Source organism: Ovis aries, chromosome 1, assembly GCF_016772045.2.
Source record: "Ovis aries strain OAR_USU_Benz2616 breed Rambouillet chromosome 1, ARS-UI_Ramb_v3.0, whole genome shotgun sequence".
Taxonomy (NCBI): domain Eukaryota; kingdom Metazoa; phylum Chordata; class Mammalia; order Artiodactyla; family Bovidae; genus Ovis; species Ovis aries.
In genome coordinates, this window is record NC_056054.1 from 100,959,152 (window position 1) to 100,980,745 (window position 21,594).

At 44.3% G+C, this 21,594-nt stretch overlaps 2 protein-coding genes across 6 annotated transcripts in view; both read left to right on the forward strand.

The window, feature by feature from the left end:
• The window catches only part of PRUNE1 (prune exopolyphosphatase 1), a 19,966-nt gene extending 7,304 nt beyond the window's left edge, over positions 1–12,662 (forward strand). For 3 of the 5 annotated variants that reach the window (XM_042252476.1, XM_027974596.2, XM_042252440.2), the window contains 7 exons: positions 1,339–1,431; positions 2,090–2,292; positions 4,057–4,241; positions 4,966–5,124; positions 6,722–6,816; positions 8,895–9,053; positions 10,795–12,662. In XM_042252476.1, the coding sequence (XP_042108410.1) occupies positions 1,339–1,431; positions 2,090–2,292; positions 4,057–4,241; positions 4,966–5,124; positions 6,722–6,816; positions 8,895–9,053; positions 10,795–11,223 (1,323 nt within the window). In that variant the 3' untranslated portion in view covers positions 11,224–12,662. Of the gene's footprint in view, positions 1–194; positions 403–1,338; positions 1,432–2,089; positions 2,293–4,056; positions 4,242–4,965; positions 5,125–6,721; positions 6,817–8,894; positions 9,054–10,407 lie in introns of those variants that run through there. The other 2 variants (XM_060414078.1, XM_027974599.3) reach the window with 2 other exon arrangements.
• Positions 12,663–13,171: 509 nt separating this feature from the next.
• Positions 13,172–21,501, forward strand: BNIPL (BCL2 interacting protein like). Its single transcript, XM_004002470.5, has 10 exons — positions 13,172–13,338; positions 14,346–14,441; positions 14,644–14,708; positions 14,925–15,149; positions 18,110–18,292; positions 18,479–18,581; positions 18,745–18,876; positions 20,059–20,145; positions 20,332–20,430; positions 20,889–21,501. The coding sequence occupies exons 1-10, from the start codon at positions 13,295–13,297 to the stop codon at positions 20,923–20,925; spliced, it is 1,071 nt and encodes a 356-aa protein (XP_004002519.1). The 5' UTR covers positions 13,172–13,294; the 3' UTR covers positions 20,926–21,501.
• The last annotated feature ends 93 nt before the right edge of the window (positions 21,502–21,594 follow it).

The window sequence follows — 21,594 nt, forward strand, 5'->3', positions numbered from 1 at the left end:
CTTTGGGTTTCTGGACAAGTGAAGAGAGTGGATAACAGTCAATACAGGGAAGCTGATGCTAGGTCCCTCTAGATTCTCTTTCTTCCTAAAGTTATATTACTTGATAAACCATTACTTGTTATGTTTTACTCTTCTAAATGCTTCCCCAATTCTCTAAAATCTTCTGTCTAGCAAATCTTCCCTGACTGAAGAAGCCAGAGTGGATTTTCACTTTTCTGTAACCCAGCAGTCCTCAACTGGGGGTGATTTTGTCCCGTGCGGAATATTTGGCAAATCTGGAGACGTTTTGATTGTCATGACTGGAGGTGGAGTTTGGGGGTGCTGCCAGACATATGACAATGCACAAGTGGACAGCCCCTGCAGCCAAGAATTGTGCAGTTCAAAAGGCCAGTAGGGCTGAAAGTAAGCTAATGCATCTCTTAAGGAATCTCTCTTATTCCTTCCTATCTTTTAGAAGTAGGCTGAGATAGAAATTCAAAAGTAAACTGGTAAGAGAGAATCCCTGTGCCTAAGCCGAGCCATGGACTGTATGATCTCATTCCACCTGGCCAAATGCATCTTTGCTATTTTGGGGACCTGTAGGTTTTAGTGCATTTTATTTAAAGTCCGATAGGGAGATGCAAAATAACAAGGTTAATAATAACAACAGATGTGCCTCCCTCTTCAGAGTTCTTATCAGCAGCTGGATTTTCAAAGCTTTAAAAATAAAAGTTCCAGCAGCGGCAATTGTTTTTGTTTTAGTCCGAACCCATTGGAGAAAGTATCAGTTTCTTGGGTGTGAGAGTGTTGGTTAATCTGGCTATCACTGACACTCCTCTGAGTACGGGGAATTTTATGGACTAGCTATTTGGATAAGGGACTTGATCTTATTTTTACTTTTATTTTCAAAGTCTATTCACCTATTCTCATTTAGAAGTGAAAAGATTCTTTTCCCTATTTGAAAATAGGAAAAAAGTACAAACCAGAGTTGATATGGTTTGAATACATCAGCTACCCCAGATGCTGTACCTTTGACTACTCCTTGAGTATCCCAAGGAGCATAAGAATCAGAGAATTATTTGCTGCTCTTCTGAAAGTTTAACATTCAAGGAAACTGTGGTGAGAGGAAGGACTACGTTTCCACTAAGTAGACATGGGTGGAATGCTTAAAGCTTGCCTAGAACACATATGCCCTTTTAGCTAATATCCTTATCCGTGAAATGAGGACCCATAAGAATATCTGACCTACCTCCTCTATGAAGATCAGTGAGAGGATGTGTGTGCAGCCCTACATGTGTATTAGATAAATGGAAATGATTAGAGGATGCTTTTGTTAATCCCATTATCCCACCTCTCTAGGAGTCCCGACCCATACATGTTGTGCTGGGAAATGAAGCCTGTGACTTGGACTCCATGGTGTCAGCCCTTGCCCTGGCTTTTTACCTGGCAAAGGTGAGTACCTAAGAACAGAGTCCCTTAGAATGAAAAGATTTGGATTGAAAACCCAGCTCTGCTATTTGATAGCATTTAGCCTTAGGTAACTCAGATCTCTTAACTTTGCTGAGTCTCATATCAGTAACTATACAATCTGAAATGATAATACTTCGCAGTGTTGCTGTGAGGATCAAATGAGCAGATGTATTTTGAAGAATTTGTAAACCATAAAGTGATATTCACACAGTCATTTACTGAGTTATCACTGACTCAATCGGCATGAATTTGAGCAAACTCTGGAGATAGTGGAGAAAGGGAAGCCTGTGTCCATGGGCTCGCAAAGAGTCAGACCCAGCTTAGCGACTGAACAGCAGTGGGTGTCAGTGGTCTGTGTGTGTTCCTCATGCCCATGTCAGCTCTGGAGGACCGATAGGCTCTTCTCTGCAGCATCTGGAACTAGGCCTTTTCCATGACTTGTCTTGTTGACCTTCATGTTATTGCTAAGAAAGAAAGAGGGTAAGGGTCATTCTTTTATTTTGATCAGACTGGAAAGCTGCGGCTTTGAGGAAGGCAGTAACTTCCCCAAGATCATGTCTGCCTTAGTCCCAGTGGTCTTGTGACTTTTCCTGTCCTGTCACATAACACAGCCATACCTCCTTTTCACTTTCCTTTCCAGACAACTGAGGCCGAGGAAGTCTTTGTGCCAGTTTTAAATATAAAACGTTCAGAGCTACCTCTACGAGGTGACAATGTCTTCTTCCTTCAGAAGATTCACATTCCAGAGTCCCTCTTGATTTTCCGGGATGAGATTGACCTCCATGCACTGCACCAGGCCGGCCAGCTTACCCTCATCCTTGTTGACCATCATGTCTTACCCAAGTAAGTGGAAGAAATAAAGCTGATACTTACCGTGTGCCATGGGCTGTGATGAGTAAGATTTTCAAAGAGAAGAGGAATGTTTGCTCTCAGGGATCTCATGGGCTCATCATAATTGACGGGTGATACCAGATATAGAAAGGCAGTAAAAAATATTGTCACTTCTTTAATTATACAAGTAATAAAAAGAAATAGAAACATGATGAGTTCAAACTAAAGGATAACTCAGAAATAATTTAGATCTACCTTTGGTATCATTGTTTTAAGATTTCGTGGTAGATTTATTGTAATAGAAACCTTTGAATAATGGTTGCTGCTGCTGCTAAGTCGCTTCAGTCGTGTCCGACTCTGTGCGACCCCATAGACGGCAGCCCACTAGGCTCCCCCGTCCCTGGGATTCTCCAGGCAAGAACACTGGAGTGGGTTGCCATTTCTGTATTTTTTTAAAATTAGCAAGATCATTTCCTTCATAAAGCGGTATCTCATTAGTGCTATTTAACAAATGTACACACCTATAATAATTCCATCCCTAATTCAGGATTGGAAAAAACTGGCCAGCAAAGCAATATGAATACAGATCTTTCCAAGTGTCTCTGGCTCCTACTAATATGTATATTTTTTTCCTTGAGCACACTGGTTATAGCAGGGGTACTGACAGAGGACAGCCTTCGGGCGCTAGTCCATCTATCCACTCACTCATTAATAAACTTCTGTTTAGAGGATGAAGATGAAGTGAAGTCTCTGTTCTCAAGCAGTTGTCAGTCAGAGGAGGGAACTAGACAAATGGGTCATTGTAATGGGTGTTAGAGGTAAGTGGTAACTGTCATTTAGGGGACAATAGGCACGTGGAAGATGGAGTGGTTAAATATACAAGTGAGGAGTGGAGGATGTCAGGAAAGTTTTTCTAACAGAATGGATCCTTGATCTCAGTCTTGAAAGACTTGGTGTTTGCTTGGTGTATGAGGAGGTGAGGTAATTAGGAAAAGTATCCAGGCAGAGTAATGAACATTCAGATAAGCAAAATGCAGGTAGGCATGAAATAGTACGGTGACTTGGGAGAACTGGAATTTGTTTTGCATGACTGGAACATGAACCATGAGGGAGAAGCAGGACATTAAAAAGATAACTAGAAAGGTAGGCAGGGGCCTGATCATGGAGACCTTGTAGGCCCTTCCAGGAGATTAGACTTTATTTTAGAGCAGCGGGGAGCTATTGTCAATTCTCTTTATTCCAGGTCTTAGCAGAACCAAATTTGCAGTTTTCAAATGATCATGCCTTGTGGAGGACAGTGTAGGAGGACCCTGAAAGCAAATGTTTGGTTAAGGAGCTATTGGAGTAGCTCAGATGAGAGAGATTGAGGGCCTAGAGTAAGGCAGTAGCAGAGGGTTGGAGAGAAGGGAATGGATGGGGATTGAGCCAAAAGCCATAGGATCCTGTGAGCTGCATGAAATTTGGATATGAAGTGAATTGAGGAAACAGGAGAGATTTAGATGTTGGGTGTCCAGGTGTCAACTGGAAAGGCACATCAAACATGTGGATGAGTTATGGGTAGCTGATACTTTGTCAAATTCACTTATGCAGCATTTAAAGATGGCCTCAGTTATAGTATTTAAGAAAAGAATTGAGAGGAGTGGGGCAGCGGTGGAAGTGATCAAAGATCTACGTGTTCGCCTAGGATGTCTGTATTTTCCTCAGGAGGAGGTGCGGCTGGAGTGCCCCTACCTGCCTTTCTTTCTCTTTTCCCCCACACCCCCCTTTCCCACACAGAAGTGACGCAGCCCTAGAGGAGGCAGTGGCAGAGGTGCTAGACCATCGGCCCATCGATCAGAGACACTGCCCTCCCTGCCCTGTTTCAGTTGAGCTGGTGGGCTCCTGCGCTACCCTGGTGGCCGAGAGAATCCTGCAGGGGGCACCAGAGATCTTGGACAGGCAAACTGCAGCCCTTCTTCATGGTGAGGGTGGCTTGGGGTTTGGGACCTGACCCTTTATCCCATCCCAGAGAAGGGAAAGTGAAGAAGTCTAGAGTCCTCCAGCCTGACCATACTCTCTCAAAGCTACCTAGTCCATAATGAAGGAGGTTCTTTTTCAAGGAGCAATTAGGCATTATAAAGGCTTTCGAGTACTTTGTGCTTTGAAGGCCTGGGGAATATTTTGTTGGAGCGAGTAGAAAGGAAGCATAAAACAACAGACCTAGAAGCTGCCTATTAGTAGCATTGTATAATGGAAGGAGGACTAGCCAAAGAAGCAGGAAATGAATTCTAATACCATTTCTGCCCAGGAAGTAGTTATATGACCTTGCACAAATCTCTTAACCTTTTTTGTTCTTATTTTCTCCATTTGTTAAAAAAAAAGAGAGAGAAAACTGGATTCAGCTATCTGTTCCAACTGGAATTTGGCCTATGGAAGAGAGGTCATCTCTCTCTGACTAGGTTTCAAAATCTCCAGGAATTGAGCTACTCACACTTCCTTTCTACCTTTTCCCCATTTCTGTGCCTCCATTTCAGTTTGGATTTGGGATGTCTCACTCAGGACATTGTCCCAGTTGTTTTGTTTTCCGTGAGTTGCCAGACAGTCTCCTTAGGTATTGTGTCCACTGGGTTTGAGGGTGATGTGTGCTCTAGTTGCCAGGAATGGAGTGCCACAGTATTTGAGTTCTGCCATGCTCCTTCTCTGCAGGAACAATCCTCCTGGACTGTGTGAACATGGACCTTAAGATTGGAAAGGCAACCCTCAAGGACAGCCACTATGTAGAGAAACTAGAGGCCCTCTTCCCAGATCTGCCCAGCAGAAATGACATCTTTGATTCTCTGCAAAAGGCCAAGTTTGATGTATCAGGTATGAAGTATTAAACTAGTGGACAAAAGCCTTGTTCATTATATGCTTGAAAACCAGTGAAACAATGTCAGAGCATGCGGAATGGTTTAAGCTTTACACCAGAAAGAAGCTGGCTAGTATGCTGTGTGGATAAGAAGGAATATGTTAAGAGTCTCAGAGGTTTTCAGTCTAATTAGAAAATATAGACATTTAAGGACTCCCCTGGTGATCCAGCAGCTAAGACTCTGCACTCCCAATACAGGGAGACCAGGTTCGATCCCTGGTCAGCGAACTAGATCACACACGCTGCAGCTAACAACCCCCAGCACAGCCAAAAAAAATGAATTTTTTTTTTTTTAAGAAAGAAAATATAAGTATGCCAAAGGAATATAGTTGTCCCTCGGATCTGCAGGTAAGTGGTTCCAGGATCCCTCACAGATCCCAGAATGCTTGGATGAACTCAAGTCCCTTATATAAGATAGCAAAATATATGAATACAGCCAGCCCTCCTTGTCTGTGAATGTGAAGCCTGCAAACAGAGGGTCAACCGTACTGAATTATGAGAGGGAGCTCTAGGTCACTGGTTAGGGAAGCAGAAGAAACATTTAGGGTGAATATACAAAGGACATTGATGCTTTTGAATTGTGGTCCTGGAGAAGACTCTTGAGAGTCTCTTGGACTGCAAGGAGATCAAACCAGTCAATCCTAAAGGAAATCAACCTAAATGTTCATTGGAAGGACTGCTGCTGAAGTGCCAATACTTTGGACACCTGATGCAAAGAGTCAGTTCACTGGAAAAGACCCTGATGCTGGGGGAAAAATGAAGGCAGGAGGAGAAGGGGGGAGACAGAAGATGAGATGGTGAGATAGCATCACTGACTCAATGGACATGAATTTGAGCAAACTTCAGGAGATAGTGAAGGACAGGGAAGCCTGGCGTGCTGCAGTCTGTGGGGTTGCAAAGAGTCAGACACAACTAAGCGACTAAACAAAAACAGTAATAGAAAGGACAAAATAAAAGAAGAAAAACTTCCATGACTTTTTTTACCCAGCTAGCTCTTGTTGATATTTTAAAAAAGAGAAAGAAATGGACCACCAGGGCTTCCCTGGAGGCTCAGACAGTAAAGAATCCAGCTGCAGTGCAGGAGAGCTGGGTTCAATCCCTGGGTCGGGAGAAGGGCATGGCAACCCACTCCATTTTTCTTGCCTGGAGAATTCCATAGACAGAGGAGCCTGGCGAGCTACAGTCTAAGAGTTGGACATGACTGAGCGACTTTCTTTCACTGCTTGTGGATATTTAAAAAGGTCCCACATGTACTTTTAGAAAAGTGAAACAACCCAGAAAGGGGAAAATGAGGAGTAAAAGCCTCTCTTCTTCCATTTTCCCTGCTCCCCAAAGTCCCTTGCGCTAAAGGTAACTGTTGTGACCCAGTAATTGAAAATAATATTTTATTTAAAGTAAATTTCCATTCTAGAATTACACCTGTTCTTTGCCTCAAAGAGCGACTGTGTTTTTCCTCTTCCTTGACCTGTCTTGGTGTCCTCACCTTCCTGATCCTAGGACCCTGGGTTCTCTTGGTTCTCTTGTTTGACCCTTAGTCTCACATCCAATTTCTAGGACTGACCACAGAGCAGATGCTGAGAAAGGACCAGAAGACCATCTCCAGACAAGGCACTAAGGTGGCCATTAGTGCAATATATATGGATATGGAGGTAAGAGCAAGATGTAGGTGTGGGTGGAGAGAGAAAACCTTCAGTTTTGTTGGTAACCTTGTCCCTTATTCCTAGCTTGCCTCCAAAATATATCTCGTACCTACTTTTCTCCATCTCTACTGTAACTCCACAGTCCATCATCTCACTGCACTGTGAGACCCCCAGTGACCTGTAGTGACCCCACGCTGGTGTCCCTGTCTCCACTTCCAGCCCCTGCAAACCGTTCTCCCCACAGCAGCCAGAGTGATCTCTTCTAAGACATAAGTCAGATCGAGGGGCATGCCCTGGTGGTCTAGTGGTTAGGATTCGGTGCTTTGGCTGCTCTGGCCCAGGTTCAGTCCTTGGCTGGGGAACTGAGATCCTGCAAGCCACCAAGCATGGACAAAAAAAAGACGTGTCAGATCCTATTGGCCCTCCTCCCTTTACTGCCTTTTCATCACACTTCTATAAAATCTAAAGGCCTTACTGTGGTTTAAAGGGCCATCTTTGATCAGGCCTTCATCCTTTTCTCTGACGTCTGCTCATTCCAGCCCCATTCCTGCACTCACAGCACTGCAGCCATCTCAGTTAGCTTTCTGTTTTTCAGAACCATTAAACTCACTCTCAACCCAGAGCCTTTGCACTCCTTTTGCAGAGCTGGCTCCTTATTTTCGTTCAGGACTTAGCTCAGGTGTTTCCTCCTTTGCTGATTACCCTAACTAAAGTAATACCCTTTGTGCTCAAAAGTCTCCAAGAATTACTTTTAATTTTTGGCCATGCAGCTTGCAAGATCTAGTTCCCTGACCAGGGATCAAGCCTGGGCCCCTGCAGTGGAAAGCACAGAGTCTTAACCTGCCAAGAGGCTCCTGTTTGTCCTTTTCATAGCACTCAGCACCCTGAAATAATCACGTTTCATGGTTTCCTTGTTTTTTGTCTCTATTCCTCTGCTAGTTTATCAACTCCCCCAAAGCAGGGACCCTGTTTGTTTTGTTTCGGGTGTATCTCCAGCACTGTGACAGTGCCTGACACATAATGGATGCTCAGTGAATCTGTCAAATGGGTGAATGAATATAACTCTGATAGTGGTATTTTAATATCTAGTTCCGTATTATATTACGTTAAATCAGTCAACAACCTGATCTGAACACATACTTTCATAGACTGCGCAGCTTTCTCCTAAATAACATGTAAAAAACACTAAGTAACTAAAAAAATAATAGTTTGGCCTCTTCTCTTGCTGCTCAAAACCTAGTCTGGGAACCAAACATAAGAGCACAAAAGGCTTGGAATTCCCTGACAGTCCAGTGGTTAGAACTCTGCACTTTGACTGCAGGGAGCAGGGGTTCAGAGCCTGGTCTGGGAACTAAGATCCCACATGGCACAGCCAAAAACTTTCTTTAAAAAAAACTTTTTTTATAATAAAAAGAAAAACTAGAGAAGAAAAAAGAACACAAAAGGCTTTCCAAGTACCATAATCACAGTATAAATGGACTCATTAGAAATACCAAGAATAAAGAAAAGCCCTAATCTGGAGCAGCTGGTGGTATTATTCATTGGAGGAAATACTGCATGAGATTTTGGAGAATATAGACAGACAGAGAAAGAAGAGCCGAGGATGCAGTTGTCATGTTGTCTGTACTTATTTGTATGCACCATTTGTATTCTATTTTTATTTAGAATAAAAATATCCACAAGGCAAAGACCTTGCTTGTTTGACTGCAAGAGCAAGATAGCCTTGGACATGCCCAGCATGTTAGTTACATTATCATTTCTTAGTTCTTAAAACAATCATGTTTGATAAATAATTTGTCCTCATTTTACATGAGGAAACTTAACGATCAGGGATCCTTGATCATATAACTGAGAAGCAATAGAGCTGATTTTCAAACCAATTCTGTCTGAACCCAAAGCCTATATTCTCCTCATTCTATATGTTGCCTTCCAGCACATACATAGCTCACAGTAAGTACTAGATACCTTTTTTATGGAGTACAAGTCCCAGGTTATCATGCAAAGAAGCCTTTCATAAGCATCTTCTGTGGGGATGATAACGAGGGTCCAGCTGTAGCCCTCAGCCCTGTCCATTTCTTCTGCTTTAGGCTTTTCTGCAGAGGTCTGGCCTCCTTGCAGATCTCCATGCCTTCTGCCAAGCTCACGGCTGCGATGCCCTGGTTGCCATGACTATCTTTTTCAGCACTTACAATGAGCCAGTGCGGCAGTTGGCTGTTTTCTGTCCCCATGCAGCGCTTCGAATGACGGTGAGTCTCTATCCTAGGGGCCCTATGGAGTTCAGCCTTGTGCACTGCTCTGTTCTATAAAAACCTCTCCTTGGTTCTTGTATTTATACAGAGGTCTTTGATCTGTTTCCAGAATCTCCCCTCCTTCCTTTTTTCCATTTTCTCTATACATGACTATCCTTAATCATGCTATTGGTGAGAAACGGAGATTCCAAAGAAAATTAGAGACACAGTTCCTACTTAGTAGGACTTGAAATTGTGCTAAAAGAACCTGTTATAAATCTGGAGTTAAAACTTGATTTAATCACTAATTCCTAACTCCTGGAAATCAATTTCTTTTACCTTATTGCTTTGAAAACTGAAAACAGAGGAGAAACCTTTTTTACTCTTTAACCGGGCAAGGATTAGTTACTCTGTGCTAACTGTGCAGAGTAGTTGAGCAGGTTTGGTTTTTAACTCTGATCTTCCATTTGGCTACCTTTCTCACTTCTCCACCTTTCTTTTCCTCTGTTGGTTACTCCTAAACTCAGGGAAGAATTTAAAAGTGGACTTAAGGCAGTCCAGAGATTCTTTGGATTTCTTAGCAGTGAGGACTGCTAGACTAGTCTGGATACAGCCAGATAATCTTTTTGTTCATAAAAGGTATGTCTGCCTTTTCCCACCTCTCTCTGTCTTTATCTTCTCCTCCAGGAAGCAAACATAATTTCATTCAATGGAAAGTAAGTTTGGCATTGTGGAAAATGCCTTTTAAAGGTAGATAAGTAGGCTTTCCTGTCCCAGATTTGCCACTTACTGGCACTTTGACCAAAGGGAAGTCAGTTGACTTCTGAGTCCATAAACAGCATATTACTACCTAGTGTGATGTGATCGTGAAACATAGTATCATATGTGAAATTCATTGCTGGGTACAAGGTACTCTTAGTAATCATGTCATGAAGGAAAGGGTGCTTTGACCCCACTCTCCTGAATCTCCCCTCTTCTGCCTGACACAGTCCCTCTGATGACTTCACCATCGCCCTGGCTGCCTCTGTACTGGGAAATGGTAGTCCTCTTTTCACCGTCTGCCCCACCATTTCCTCTCTTTCTCCTTTGGTAAGAATAATTTAGAACACTGCTCTAGTGACAAACCTGAGTTCAGCTATCAGCTTTGCTTCATTCAGAGTTGACCTTTGGCAAGTTACCTAATCTATCTAAGCTTCAGTTTCCCTAACTGTAAATGAGGGTAATAGTAATACCAACCAGTAAGGTAGTTGTGAGGATTGAGAAAATTAGTATTTGAAAATGGCCAGACATGGCACAGTGCCTGGCATACTTCCCAGCCCCATTTGATATATTCATTCTTTCTGCCTCTGTCGTTCCCCTGACTTCAATGCAGATGCTTGGCCCATCTCAGCTAAGAATAGAGTTCAAGTTTTTAAACAGCGCAGTACCCTTGGAAACAACAAAATCCGAGGAGCGGGGAGTCCCAGGTTCTGGTTCAGACTCTACCATCATCTGTGTTCAAGACATCAGATCTCTCTGGACTTTGGTTTACTTATTAATAAGATGAAATATATGGTCTCAAATGTTTCTTCTGTTTCTAAAATACTGTGTATTACTAATCAGTATTAGCTGATGTGCAAGCAATAAAACAACTTTGGATGACTTAATTTAAATTTTAAAAAAAATTTTTTTTTCTCCTCTGCTAAAGAAGTCTCTTAGAAGTCTCGGCCTTTTGCTTCAGCACTTTATATACCATCTCCCCATCTTGTCTCCTCTTTAGATCTGTGGAATTCTAGAACGTTCCCAGTCTCCGTCCCTGAAGCTGACCCCTGTCCCAAGCAGCCACCCTAACCTCCAAGCCTATCTTCAAGGCAACACCCAGATCTCTCGAAAGAAAGTTCTGCCTCTGCTCCAGGAAGCCCTGTCAGTGTATTTTGACTCCACGGACATCCCTTTAGGACAGCCTGAGACAGAGGGTGTGTCAAGGGAGCAGGTGGACAAAGAATTGGACAGGGCAGGCAACTCCCTGCTTTCTGGACTGAGTCAGGATGAGGAGGAGCCTCCACTGCCCCCCACGCCCATGAACAGCCTGGTGGACGAGTGCCCCCTGGATCAGGGGCTGCCGAAGTTCTCAGCTGAGGTCATCTTCGAGAAATGTAGTCAGATCTCGCTGTCAGAATCTACCACTGCCTCCCTGTCCAAGAAATGACTGCTGAAAGGGAAGGGGAAAGTGAGAGAGGTTGCTTGAACCGTCCTGAATGCATGTTTTGAGGTGTTTCAGCAGGTCTGTCTTCTTCATTGTTCCAGGATCTGGTGTACTGTTGTCATTGCTAGGAGGAGAAAGAAGAGAAGGAAAGCTGAGCTGGCTTTCTACCTTTTTCCCCCACAATCTCAACCAATCAAAAAAATTTTATTATTTAACTGTTGAAATCCGCACTGACTATCATTTGTTTCATTTGCCAGGGTCATGATGTAATAACATACATTTGTATGTATTACATAATGTAGTAACATACAGGTGCAGCAGAGTGGCACAGAAATAATGTGTACCCCAAGAGTGCCCTCAGTCAGGCTCTTTAACAGAACCAGTATTTCTCATGGAACCAAACATGCATTGTCTCCAGTATTCATTTATTCTCTTATTAATTCAAGTATTTATTGAATACAATACCTACCTTAAGCTTATTCTAGTTTTAGCCTTTAGCTCATTTCCACCTCCATGACTCCTTTCTCTGCCCCTCAATTAGGTGATGGTGTCTGATCCCAGATGGCTAAATTTCTATTAGCTTATTGTGACTGTTTCAGGATTATTTAGGGGCAGATTAGAGGCCCTTGTCTTCTGTCCTGATCAGGTGGCCTAGCTCTCAGTTTCCCTGGATCCCTCTGAGTCAGAGCCACAGGGATCCAGAAGACCTCTGGTTCAGGAGACACCTGGGAAGACCTTAAGACCTCTGGGGTACTCTTCCCAAAAGATGGCAAAAATAGCATGGGAGTCCCGGCTCGACCGATTTCTTACCCATCTCATTCTCCTCTTGCACAGAGTAGAAGGAAATGAAGTTTCATACTGAGTGCCATAAACTGTGTCTTTTGTCCAGACACTCACTCCTTTAAGTTCATTTCCCTGTCTGCAAAACTGATGTTCCCTGGTTTCTGTCCCATTGCCACCATCCTTTCTCACCTCAGCCCCTCTGGTTTTTTGTTCTTGTTTCTGTTTCCCTGGGAGTGCTCAGGGTCACTCGATTGTCTGTTTCTATGTAATTGTACCAAGGTCCTCAGCCTCATGTAGCATGTACAGGAGTATGATTCCTACCATAGTGATGCAGCACAGAGCCCCCCCACCCCCTGACTTGTTTTGCATGTGTAGAGTCCCCCTTTTCTCTTCAGACCAACCTGTTCCCCCTTTTCCTCCCCAACAGCTCTGTCTCCTGTGGGTTGTCAACAGTTTCGCTGAACAGTGGGGTGTGTGATGGTTTTGACATGATGTCTTCATATGAGGGAAATAGTCTGACTTCACTTTGAAGGGATGATGTTTGTAGCCATTGGAAGGTAAAATAGTGTTGTGATTATTGAACCAAAGGAATTTACGTTTTGTAACTTGATTACTTTTATTTTGCATTTTGTTAAAGTATTAAATACTTTTTTCCTGTTTGAGGTTTTACTGTCTCTTTTTACAACTGTAATCAGCCCTTTCCCTTGGATAATTGCTTTAACTTCCTCAAGATTCATTTCCCTTCTATCTGCTGTATGTACTGTCTTCCTTCTGTTGACTCTCTTTGGGAATAAGAGCAGCAGTCTTTTTATCTCCCCTCATCCTCAGCCTTTCCTTCAATGTTTCTTCTTCGAGAACTCTTATCACATACTTCTGTGTCCTTGATTTTGCTCATGCTTGAAAAAGTAGGCACATGATAGTCTTAAAACCAAAATGGTTTCTACTATTGCCTTTTTTTTTTAAGCAGCTTCCAGAAGGTTTTAAGGAGTCTAGAAAATTGTCTTCCTAGACTCACCCAAGACTAGCCACTTTAGAAAATGTACTCTCCTCCTCACAACCCGCCCCCACATAGGCAGGGTTTGTCTTTTGTGCAAACCTGCTTCTTGGGAAGGGAGGTGGCAAAACCTGTTTGAAGGTGAGGTTACCTCCCTTCTACCCCTCCTTCCTCCTTGGAGGCAAGAGCAACGACAGCTGAGACAGGGAAAAAGGGGGTACAGAAGTGCTGGGGAGCTGGGGCATCTGGCTCCTGGACAACTACAAGTGTTTCAAGGTGACAGAAAGACTTGTGAAGATGGGAACTATACAAGAAGCCAGAGAAAAGACGGTGGATCTCGGGTGAGTAAGGTCTTGGCTGACGTGATCGGAAACAAGGAGTGAATAGTCCCCAGGGATTTTCCCACCATCCAGCTCTTACCAAGTCCTAGCAGAGACAAGACTAAGAGAACTAATTGGCAGGGAAGGGATGGGGGTGGCCTTAGGTAGGAAGTACCAGTATCCTACGGGAATTAGGGAACAGGGGATTCCAGGGTAATTCCCTATTGCTTTTCTTTTAAGGAAATTTCTATACTTTGATATCTGCCCCTGTTCTCCATTTTCTAACTCCCACCCTCCAGAATGGCCATGAGAAAACTGCCCCAGAACTGTGCTAAGATCCAGGCCTTCCTTCCCAGCAAATCTTCCTCCTTACCTTCTTCCCCCACCCCTCCACCCATGCCATGGTTCCCCTAACCACTCCCCAGCGTGATGGAGGTAAAGCAAGCCTGACAAGGTGCCATCTTTCCCAGCTTTGCCCAGTGATAGCTGGGCAGGACTGTCGGGTTCCTGCCAATTGTAATGTGAAATACCTCTCACCCCTACAGTCCCAGTGGAACAACTGCCACACAGGTCAAAATAATTTAGCTTTTGACCTTAGAGCTAGAGGGATCTTAGAGGGACCCTCCATGCTCCCTCTGCTCCTATACCCAGCAGTAGGGATGACTGCCTTTCAACAACTGAAGGTGGTAGAAACATCTAGGAGACAACAGATCTGAGTTCTTTTTAAGGCCTGCCCTCTGTTCTGTACCTTACTACTATTCTTCACGCCAGTGTTCTCACCTACTATCCAGTTCCCTTAAGACATTGCCTAGGGACTTCCCTGATGGTCCAGTGGAAGACTGTACTCCCAGTGCAGCGGGCCCAGGCTCAATCCCTGGTCAGGGAACTAGACCCCAGGTGCTGCAACTAAGATCTGGCACAGCCAAATATATAATAAATAAATTATCTATCTATCTATCTATCTATATATATATATATGATACACCTAGTTTGTCTCATAATATTTTCTTTCTGGGGGACTGTCTTAGCATCGAGGAGAATGCAGAAGCAGCAATACTAGGAGCATCCTTGAGACTTGGGGAACTGGAGCTGAAGGAAGAATGGCAAGATGAAGAATTCCCTAGGTGAGATGTACGAGTGAGGCTGGGAAAAAGAAGAGCTGGTCACAAATGGAGGGTGGGGATGGTAAATTTGGACTTGAAAGAGAGAGAGATGGGAAAAGAAAGAAGAAATAAAATTATGGTAGGGAAACAGAGTTGATAAAGTGATACCTGGCTTAATGCCTTAACCTATGTTTCTGCCCCCTTTTTGGTTTTCCCCATCTAGATTGCTTCCTGAAGAGACTGGCCCTTCTGAGGATCCTCATGATCCTGAAAGAGACCCACAGGCAGGTAGGTAAATGAGAACCTAGGCCTCAAGTCCTTGATTCTAGAATCAAGGTTATGCCAGCCTGTCCCCTTGTGGTTCCACCTCCCTTTTCCCAAATGTCCTGCATTAGTCCTTCTTTAGAATTCACCCCATAGTATCACATATACAGGAATTCTAATGTCCTACACCAACACACCTCCATCTTTCTCTTCTTTTTTTCCCTCCTCCTCCAACCCCAGGCACCCCCAGCACTTTAGCCCTGTGTGGCCGGCGCCCCATGCGCAAGCGTCTTTCTGCCCCGGAGTTGCGACTGACTCTGACTAAGGGGCCTGGAGATAATGGAGCTTCTCCCACCCACTCTCGACCTTCTTCTTCTGATGGCAGTTCTGACCTGGAGGTAGACGAGTTGGAAACACCTTCAGACTCGGAGCTGCTGGACAGTGGACATGAATTTGAATGGGAAGGTGGGAAAGAAAGCTGAGGACTGAGCTGGTAGAAGTAGAGGCCAGTGTTAAAGCAGCTCGGGATGGATTTAATGGGACTGAAGTTAGAACTAATAAGGGGATCAAGAGGTAAGATGTGCAACATTTCCTTGGAATGGAAAGGTGGAGCCTACAGATCCAATGTGACAGTAGTCAGTATGAGGGGGAGGGGAGGGCCACTTCATTTATTGAGGGAAATTTTATTGAATAACTGTTATATGCTGTCAGTGAAAGTGTAGTTGCTCAGTCATGTCCAACTCATTGCGAGCCCATAGACTCTAGCCCACCAGGCTCCTCTGTCTGTGGAATTCTCTAGGCAAGAATACTGGAGTGGATTGCCATGCCCTTCTCCAGGGGATCTTCCCGACCCCGAGGTTGAACCTGGGTCTCCCACATTGCAGGCAGATCCTTTACCATCCGAGCCACAAGGGAAGACATCAATGAGCTACAGCCAGGTTATGAAGATGAATAAGATAATCCATACCCTCAGGGAATTGTCTGTTTAGTATAAAATAAACGTATGTATAGATTAAGTGCGGTAAAGATTATGATCTACATGTATGTAGGATACAGGTTAAGCAGGGAGAAGACAAAGGTCAGTTCTGCCTGAGAGCTATTAAGAGAGACTTCACAGAGGAAACAATTCTGAGTTTATCGGGTAGCTGGAGAGGCATTCTAGACGGAAAAAAGCAAATTGGGCAATAGCATGGCATGATGGGGAATTCAAGGTATTGAGCATGACTCTTTGGGTATTAAGGAAAACTTTGATTTCTTCTCTACTCACAACACTTTTGATGCCAAATATATCAGTTTCCCCCCACCAATTCTCCAGACACAAATTGGATGTCCTACAATTCAGTCACAACACTTACCTGGAGTTCGTACAGATACTACAGGTTGAGGGCTCACCCACAAGACTGCCCTCAGACTTCAGACTTCAATCACACGTCCAGGGTATCACCTGTGCTTCTGACTGACAGGGGATAAATCACAGGTGCCCACTACACCCTCCTGAGATTTGATAGTTTGCTAGAACAGCTCACAGAACTTGGGAAAACAGTTTACTTACTAGATTACAGGTTTATTATAAGAGGATACAGCTCAGAAACAGCCAGAAGGAAGCAATACATAGGACAAGTTATGTGAAAGGGGAGCACCACCCTCCCAGTACCTCTGTGTATCACCAAATAGGAACCTCTCAGAATCCCTTCAGTTAGGGTTTGTTTATAGCATTGTTCTTTGCCTGGGCTGGGTCTGCATTGCTGTGAGTGGGCTTTCTCTAGTTGGGACAAGTGGAGGCTGCTCTCCAGCTGCAGTGCGCACAGGCTATGGGCACCCGGGCTTCAGCAGCTGCAGCACACGGGCTCAGCAGTGGCAGCAGGGCAGGCTCTAGAGTGCAGGTTCAGGAGTTGTGGCTGTTGGGCTTAGTTGCTCTGTGGAATGTAGAATCTTCCCAGACCAGGGATTGAACTCATGTTCCTTGCATTGGTAGGCAGATTCTTTTCTGTCGTATCACCAGGGAAGTCTCAGTTAGGGTTTTTTTATGGAGGCATCATATGTGGGCATGACTGATTAAATCACTGACCATGCGTGATTTAGCATGACCTCCAATCTCTCTCCCCTTCTCAGAGGGCAGATGGCAAAAGTTCATCCCCCTGATCATGGTCACTTCGCCTGGCAACCAGTCACCCATCCATAGGAGCTTTCCAAAGTCACCTCATTAACATAAACTTGTGTGGTTGAAAGAGACCTGTTATGAATAGGAAAAGATACTACTTTCACCTTTATTGTCAGAAGCCAGGAACAAAACCAAAATGTATATTATTATATTACAGATCTGAAGGACTGGGCAGTGAAGAGGGTGAGAAAAGACTGTGTTAAATAGGCAAGGGTCAAATTATGGAGGTCCCTGCTGCCATACTAAGGCGCTTAGATTTTATCCTGTAGGCAATGAGTTTTAATCAAGGGAATAACATGATCAGGTTTAATGGCTTTTAAAAGATTGAAAGCAACCTAAAGATCTGTGAGGAGGATGTTAATTCTATTACTGTACACCCATGCAATGGGATAGAATGCAACTATTTTTAAAAATGAAGCAGTTCTTTCTATGGCTATGGAAAAATCATGCAAAAACTTAGTGAATATAGAATATTGCTATTTGAGTGAAAATGGGAGGGGAGGGAAAAATGTTTGCTCTAGCAGTGGTGGGTGGGATGGAGGAAAACAGATAAGAATAGGGAGATAGAAGGCTAGTACTAAGGCCAGATAAGAAATGCTAAGACGTTATACCAGGACAGTAAGAGCAGAAAGAATAATTTATAATCTAATGGAAGTAGATGGAGGATGATCTGACTTGAGGGATGGTAAAGAAGTAAGAGTCTTGGATGGCATAGAATTTTCTCTCCCAGACAGTTAAATGGATGGGGTCATTCATCAAGAAAGAATATAGGAAAGAGGAGGAAGAGAAAGAGTGTGAGTTGCACTTGGGGTCTGGTGACTTGGAGATGACAGAGAAACACAAAATAGAGGTGTCCACTCCAGACATTCAAGAATATGGGTCTGGTATCAGGAAAGAAGTCTGGGTTAGAGAGGAGTCATCACCATACTGGCAGTAACTGAAGACACAGGAACAAATGAGCTCACCCAAGGAAGGAAGGAAAAGCATCAGAAGAAAGAAAGAATCTGGGAAAATGGCAGAGGCCATCAAGCTACCATAGTTCAAGGTTGCCTCCAGGCCATTGTCCAGTGACAAAGTGAGGATGATAAGTCACAGGAAAGAGAAATCAGCAGAAGGTTGGGTTGATTGGACAAACCAGGGCTAGTCATCGGGGGAAAATGAGGAATTAGTTGTTGGGGTAATAAACGCTAAGAATCTAAGGAAGTTTCAAGATGCTGAAGTTACGTATTCTGCCTTGTTGATCCTTCCCCATCCCTCTCTTTAGATGAGCTGCCTCGGGCAGAGGGCCTAGGGGCCAGTGAGGCAGCAGAAAGGCTGGGCCACGGTTGTATGTGGGATGTGGCTGGAGAAGATGGTCATCGCTGGAGGGTGTTTCGAATAGGACAGCGGGAGCAGCGAGTGGACATGACTGTCATTGAGCCCTATAAGAAAGTCCTATCTCATGGAGGTAATGGCTATAATAAGTGAAGGGTTAAGAACTGTGACTTCTTGAATAAAATGCTGAAGCTGGAAATTCAGTTATTGGGTTCAGAATCCTTCCTTCAACTTCTAGAGACCCACAGAGATGCTCAACCTAAACAGATGTACTGTCCATCAGCACTTATTTATTGAGTTTTCCCCTTCTCCTCCCCAGGCTACCATGGTGATGGCCTCAATGCTGTTATCCTCTTTGCTTCCTGTTACCTACCCAGAAGCAGCATCCCCAACTACACCTATGTCATGGAACACTTGTTCAGGTGAGGTGGAAGGCTTAAAGGGCTCCAGAGTGGATGTGATAGAGGGAAATGTTAAAAAGCACCCCTTCTCTGATCAGTAACTGACTGTCAAGTCTACAGCAATGTCCCTCTCACTCCCCACAACCCCAAACGCATACCTTCCCTGACAGTTCCATCTGTCCAGGTACATAGTGGGAACCCTGGAGCTGCTGGTAGCTGAAAATTATCTGCTGGTTCACCTGAGTGGAGGCACAAGTAGGGCACAAGTTCCACCTCTGAGCTGGATACGCCAGTGTTATCACACTCTGGATCGGCGGTGAGCCTCTCGGATAAGAGGGCTGTAACTCTCTTATCCTTTTCTCTTTCATCTCTCTATTTTGTTCTTCTATTCGGTCTCTTCTACTTTTTTGTTTTTTGGCCCTGGGATCTCATTTTCTGACCAAGGATTGAACCCCAGGCACTGTCAGTGAAAGCCTGGAATCCTAACCACTAGGGCCACCAGGGAACTCCCTCTTCCACTTTCCTTTGTCCGCCTACAACCCTTTCCAAGGTTCTCCTATTTTCTGTCCTCTCTTGGAGTCAAGGAAATCTAGTTTCAAATCTTGCCTTTATCATTTACTACCTGTATGACTTTGGACAAGTGATTTAACCTTTCTGGGGTTCAGTTTCCTTCTCTGTAAAATGCCAGTAATATTAACATCTTTGTCACTAAGCATTTGTGAAAATCAAATAAATCAACATGGTGCCTTGCCTGGCACATGGCTGGCAGCCCTTCCTTTTCTCATAGCGTTGCTGATTATTTCATTTTTTACATCTCCACTCTCTTTTCTTGTCTGCATTCATCCCTGACCCTTATGCCTTTTCTTTTTTTTTTTTTTTTTAATTTAACTGTGTTGGGTCTTTGTTGTGACATGCAGGATCTTCCTGTGTCACACAGGATCTTTCGTTATGGTGCACAAACTCTGTGGTCTAGGCACACAAGTTCAGTAGTTGCAGTGCATGAGTTTAGTTGCTCCAAGGCATGTGGGATTTTAGTTCCCCTACCAGGGATCGAACCCACAACCCCTGTCTTATATGCCTTCCCCCCCCGCCCCCCGATTTTTCTTTTTTTTCCCTTTCTTCCTTCCATCTTCCATTTGGCCACTTTTCTCTTCTGGTTCCTTTGTTCTCTCTCCTCACTGGTCTTCACCTGGCCATGGAGGGATGAAGGACTCTACAAAAAGAAGTATGGGAGGCATAGGGCATAGGGCATAGGAAGGAAGTGGGGCTGAGAAGACCAGGCTAAGGGATTCTGAGAGAAGGGTTTCCTAAAAAAAGAGAAGGTTAAGCAAGATGGGTGGCGCTGAGATGGCAATTAAAGGAATGGGGATTCGACCCAACTGTCAGGGAACTCCTGAAATTAGAGAAGTGAAGGAAATGAGAGTACAGAAGGTCGCTCCACCTGATCGTCAGGTATGAAGGTGGAAGGAGAGTAGGATGGTCTCATGCTCTTCTTCAGGCTCCGGAAAAACCTGCGTGCTCTGGTGGTTGTCCACGCTACATGGTACATGAAGGCATTCCTGGCATTGCTTCGGCCCTTCATCAGGTACTTGCTCTGGGGACAAAGACCCCTGCCCCCTTCCCACTTTCACAATCAACATTAAGAAGTTCTTGCCCCACTGTGGCTCTTTCTAGCCTCAACCACTCTCTACTTGTTATGTTGCACTTTGTAAGGATCTCCAAGAGCCCTCTTCTTAGTATAAAACACACTTGGTTGATTCTCTCTTTTCAGTTCCAAGTTCACACGAAAGATCCGTTTTCTGAACAGCCTTGGAGAGCTGGCCCAACTCATCTCCATGGATCAGGTCCACATCCCAGAAGTTGTCAGACAGTGAGTCCTGGTTTAAAGATAAAAGTTTGGGGTGGGATATGTAAAAGCCAGTTCCCATTTTCTTAATGCCTTGAGGGAGATACAAAGGAACTGAAAGACAGGCTCTACTTTCAGCTGCTTCTGTGTATCTGGGAAAATGCCATAAATGCAGAAAAGATATTAAGGACACTACTGTAAAAAGAACAAATGAAAAAATTACCCCTAAAAGTGCATCAAGGAATAAAGGAGTAATCACAGCAAAGAATATAAGGAGATTCAGACCGGCTCTAGAAATTAAGAAAGAATGTTGGCAGTGAATAGGAGAGAATATCCAGTGGGGGAGGGTTGTTAGGGAGCAAAGGATTCTACATGATGGCTGACCCAACCATCTTCCAATTCACCTGACTTCTCTCCCCAAACCCCTGAATAAAAACCAGGTCTGCTCTTGTAACTGATTTCCCCCCCTCTTTTCCTCCTAGGCTGGACCATGATCTCCATGGCTCAGGAAGAACCTAGCACAGGACTGGAAAAATGGGCTTAAGAACCAATCAAAGATAGGATCTGCCTACACTCTAAACCCAGACACATCTGAGCTGTTTTGTAAATCATCTCATCTTCAACCCCAGTACCACTGGATCTTCACATCTCCGTGGCATGTCTTTCTTTCCATTACCCTGACGTCAAAGCAGGGTCCTGATGTGCTGGGTAACTTTCGTTTCAGCTGGAGGGCTGCATGTCGTGGCGTTTTTTTTATAGGAAAGTGCAAAGCTGTGCTGCTTTAGCTGTAGAACCTTGGGCAAATCACTTCATCCCTTTTGAGTCCGCGATCCTTTTCGCATGGGGTATTCCCGCAGTCTGTAGAGGTGAGGGGCGGGCGGATGAGGAGGGCAGGCCTCCTCCAGGGGGCCAGGAACCAGTAGCCTCAACGTTGAAGAGTCTGAAGAGTCGTCCTAGTTCCCTCTCCCCGTCCGTAGTCACGTCTGCTGCCTGTGAGCCTGAGCAAGGGCACTTTCAAAACCTGTACTTCGTCCTCTTTAGTAAATTCTGATCTGTAGTAAATTTTATCTCAATAAATGAGAGATTTATTAAGCACTGCGCCCGGGAAGTGAACTACTCTTTCCCCAACCGCTGCATCACACACAGTCGGTCGGTCGGTTCCAGCACGGAGTTCTCGCTGCAGATGTT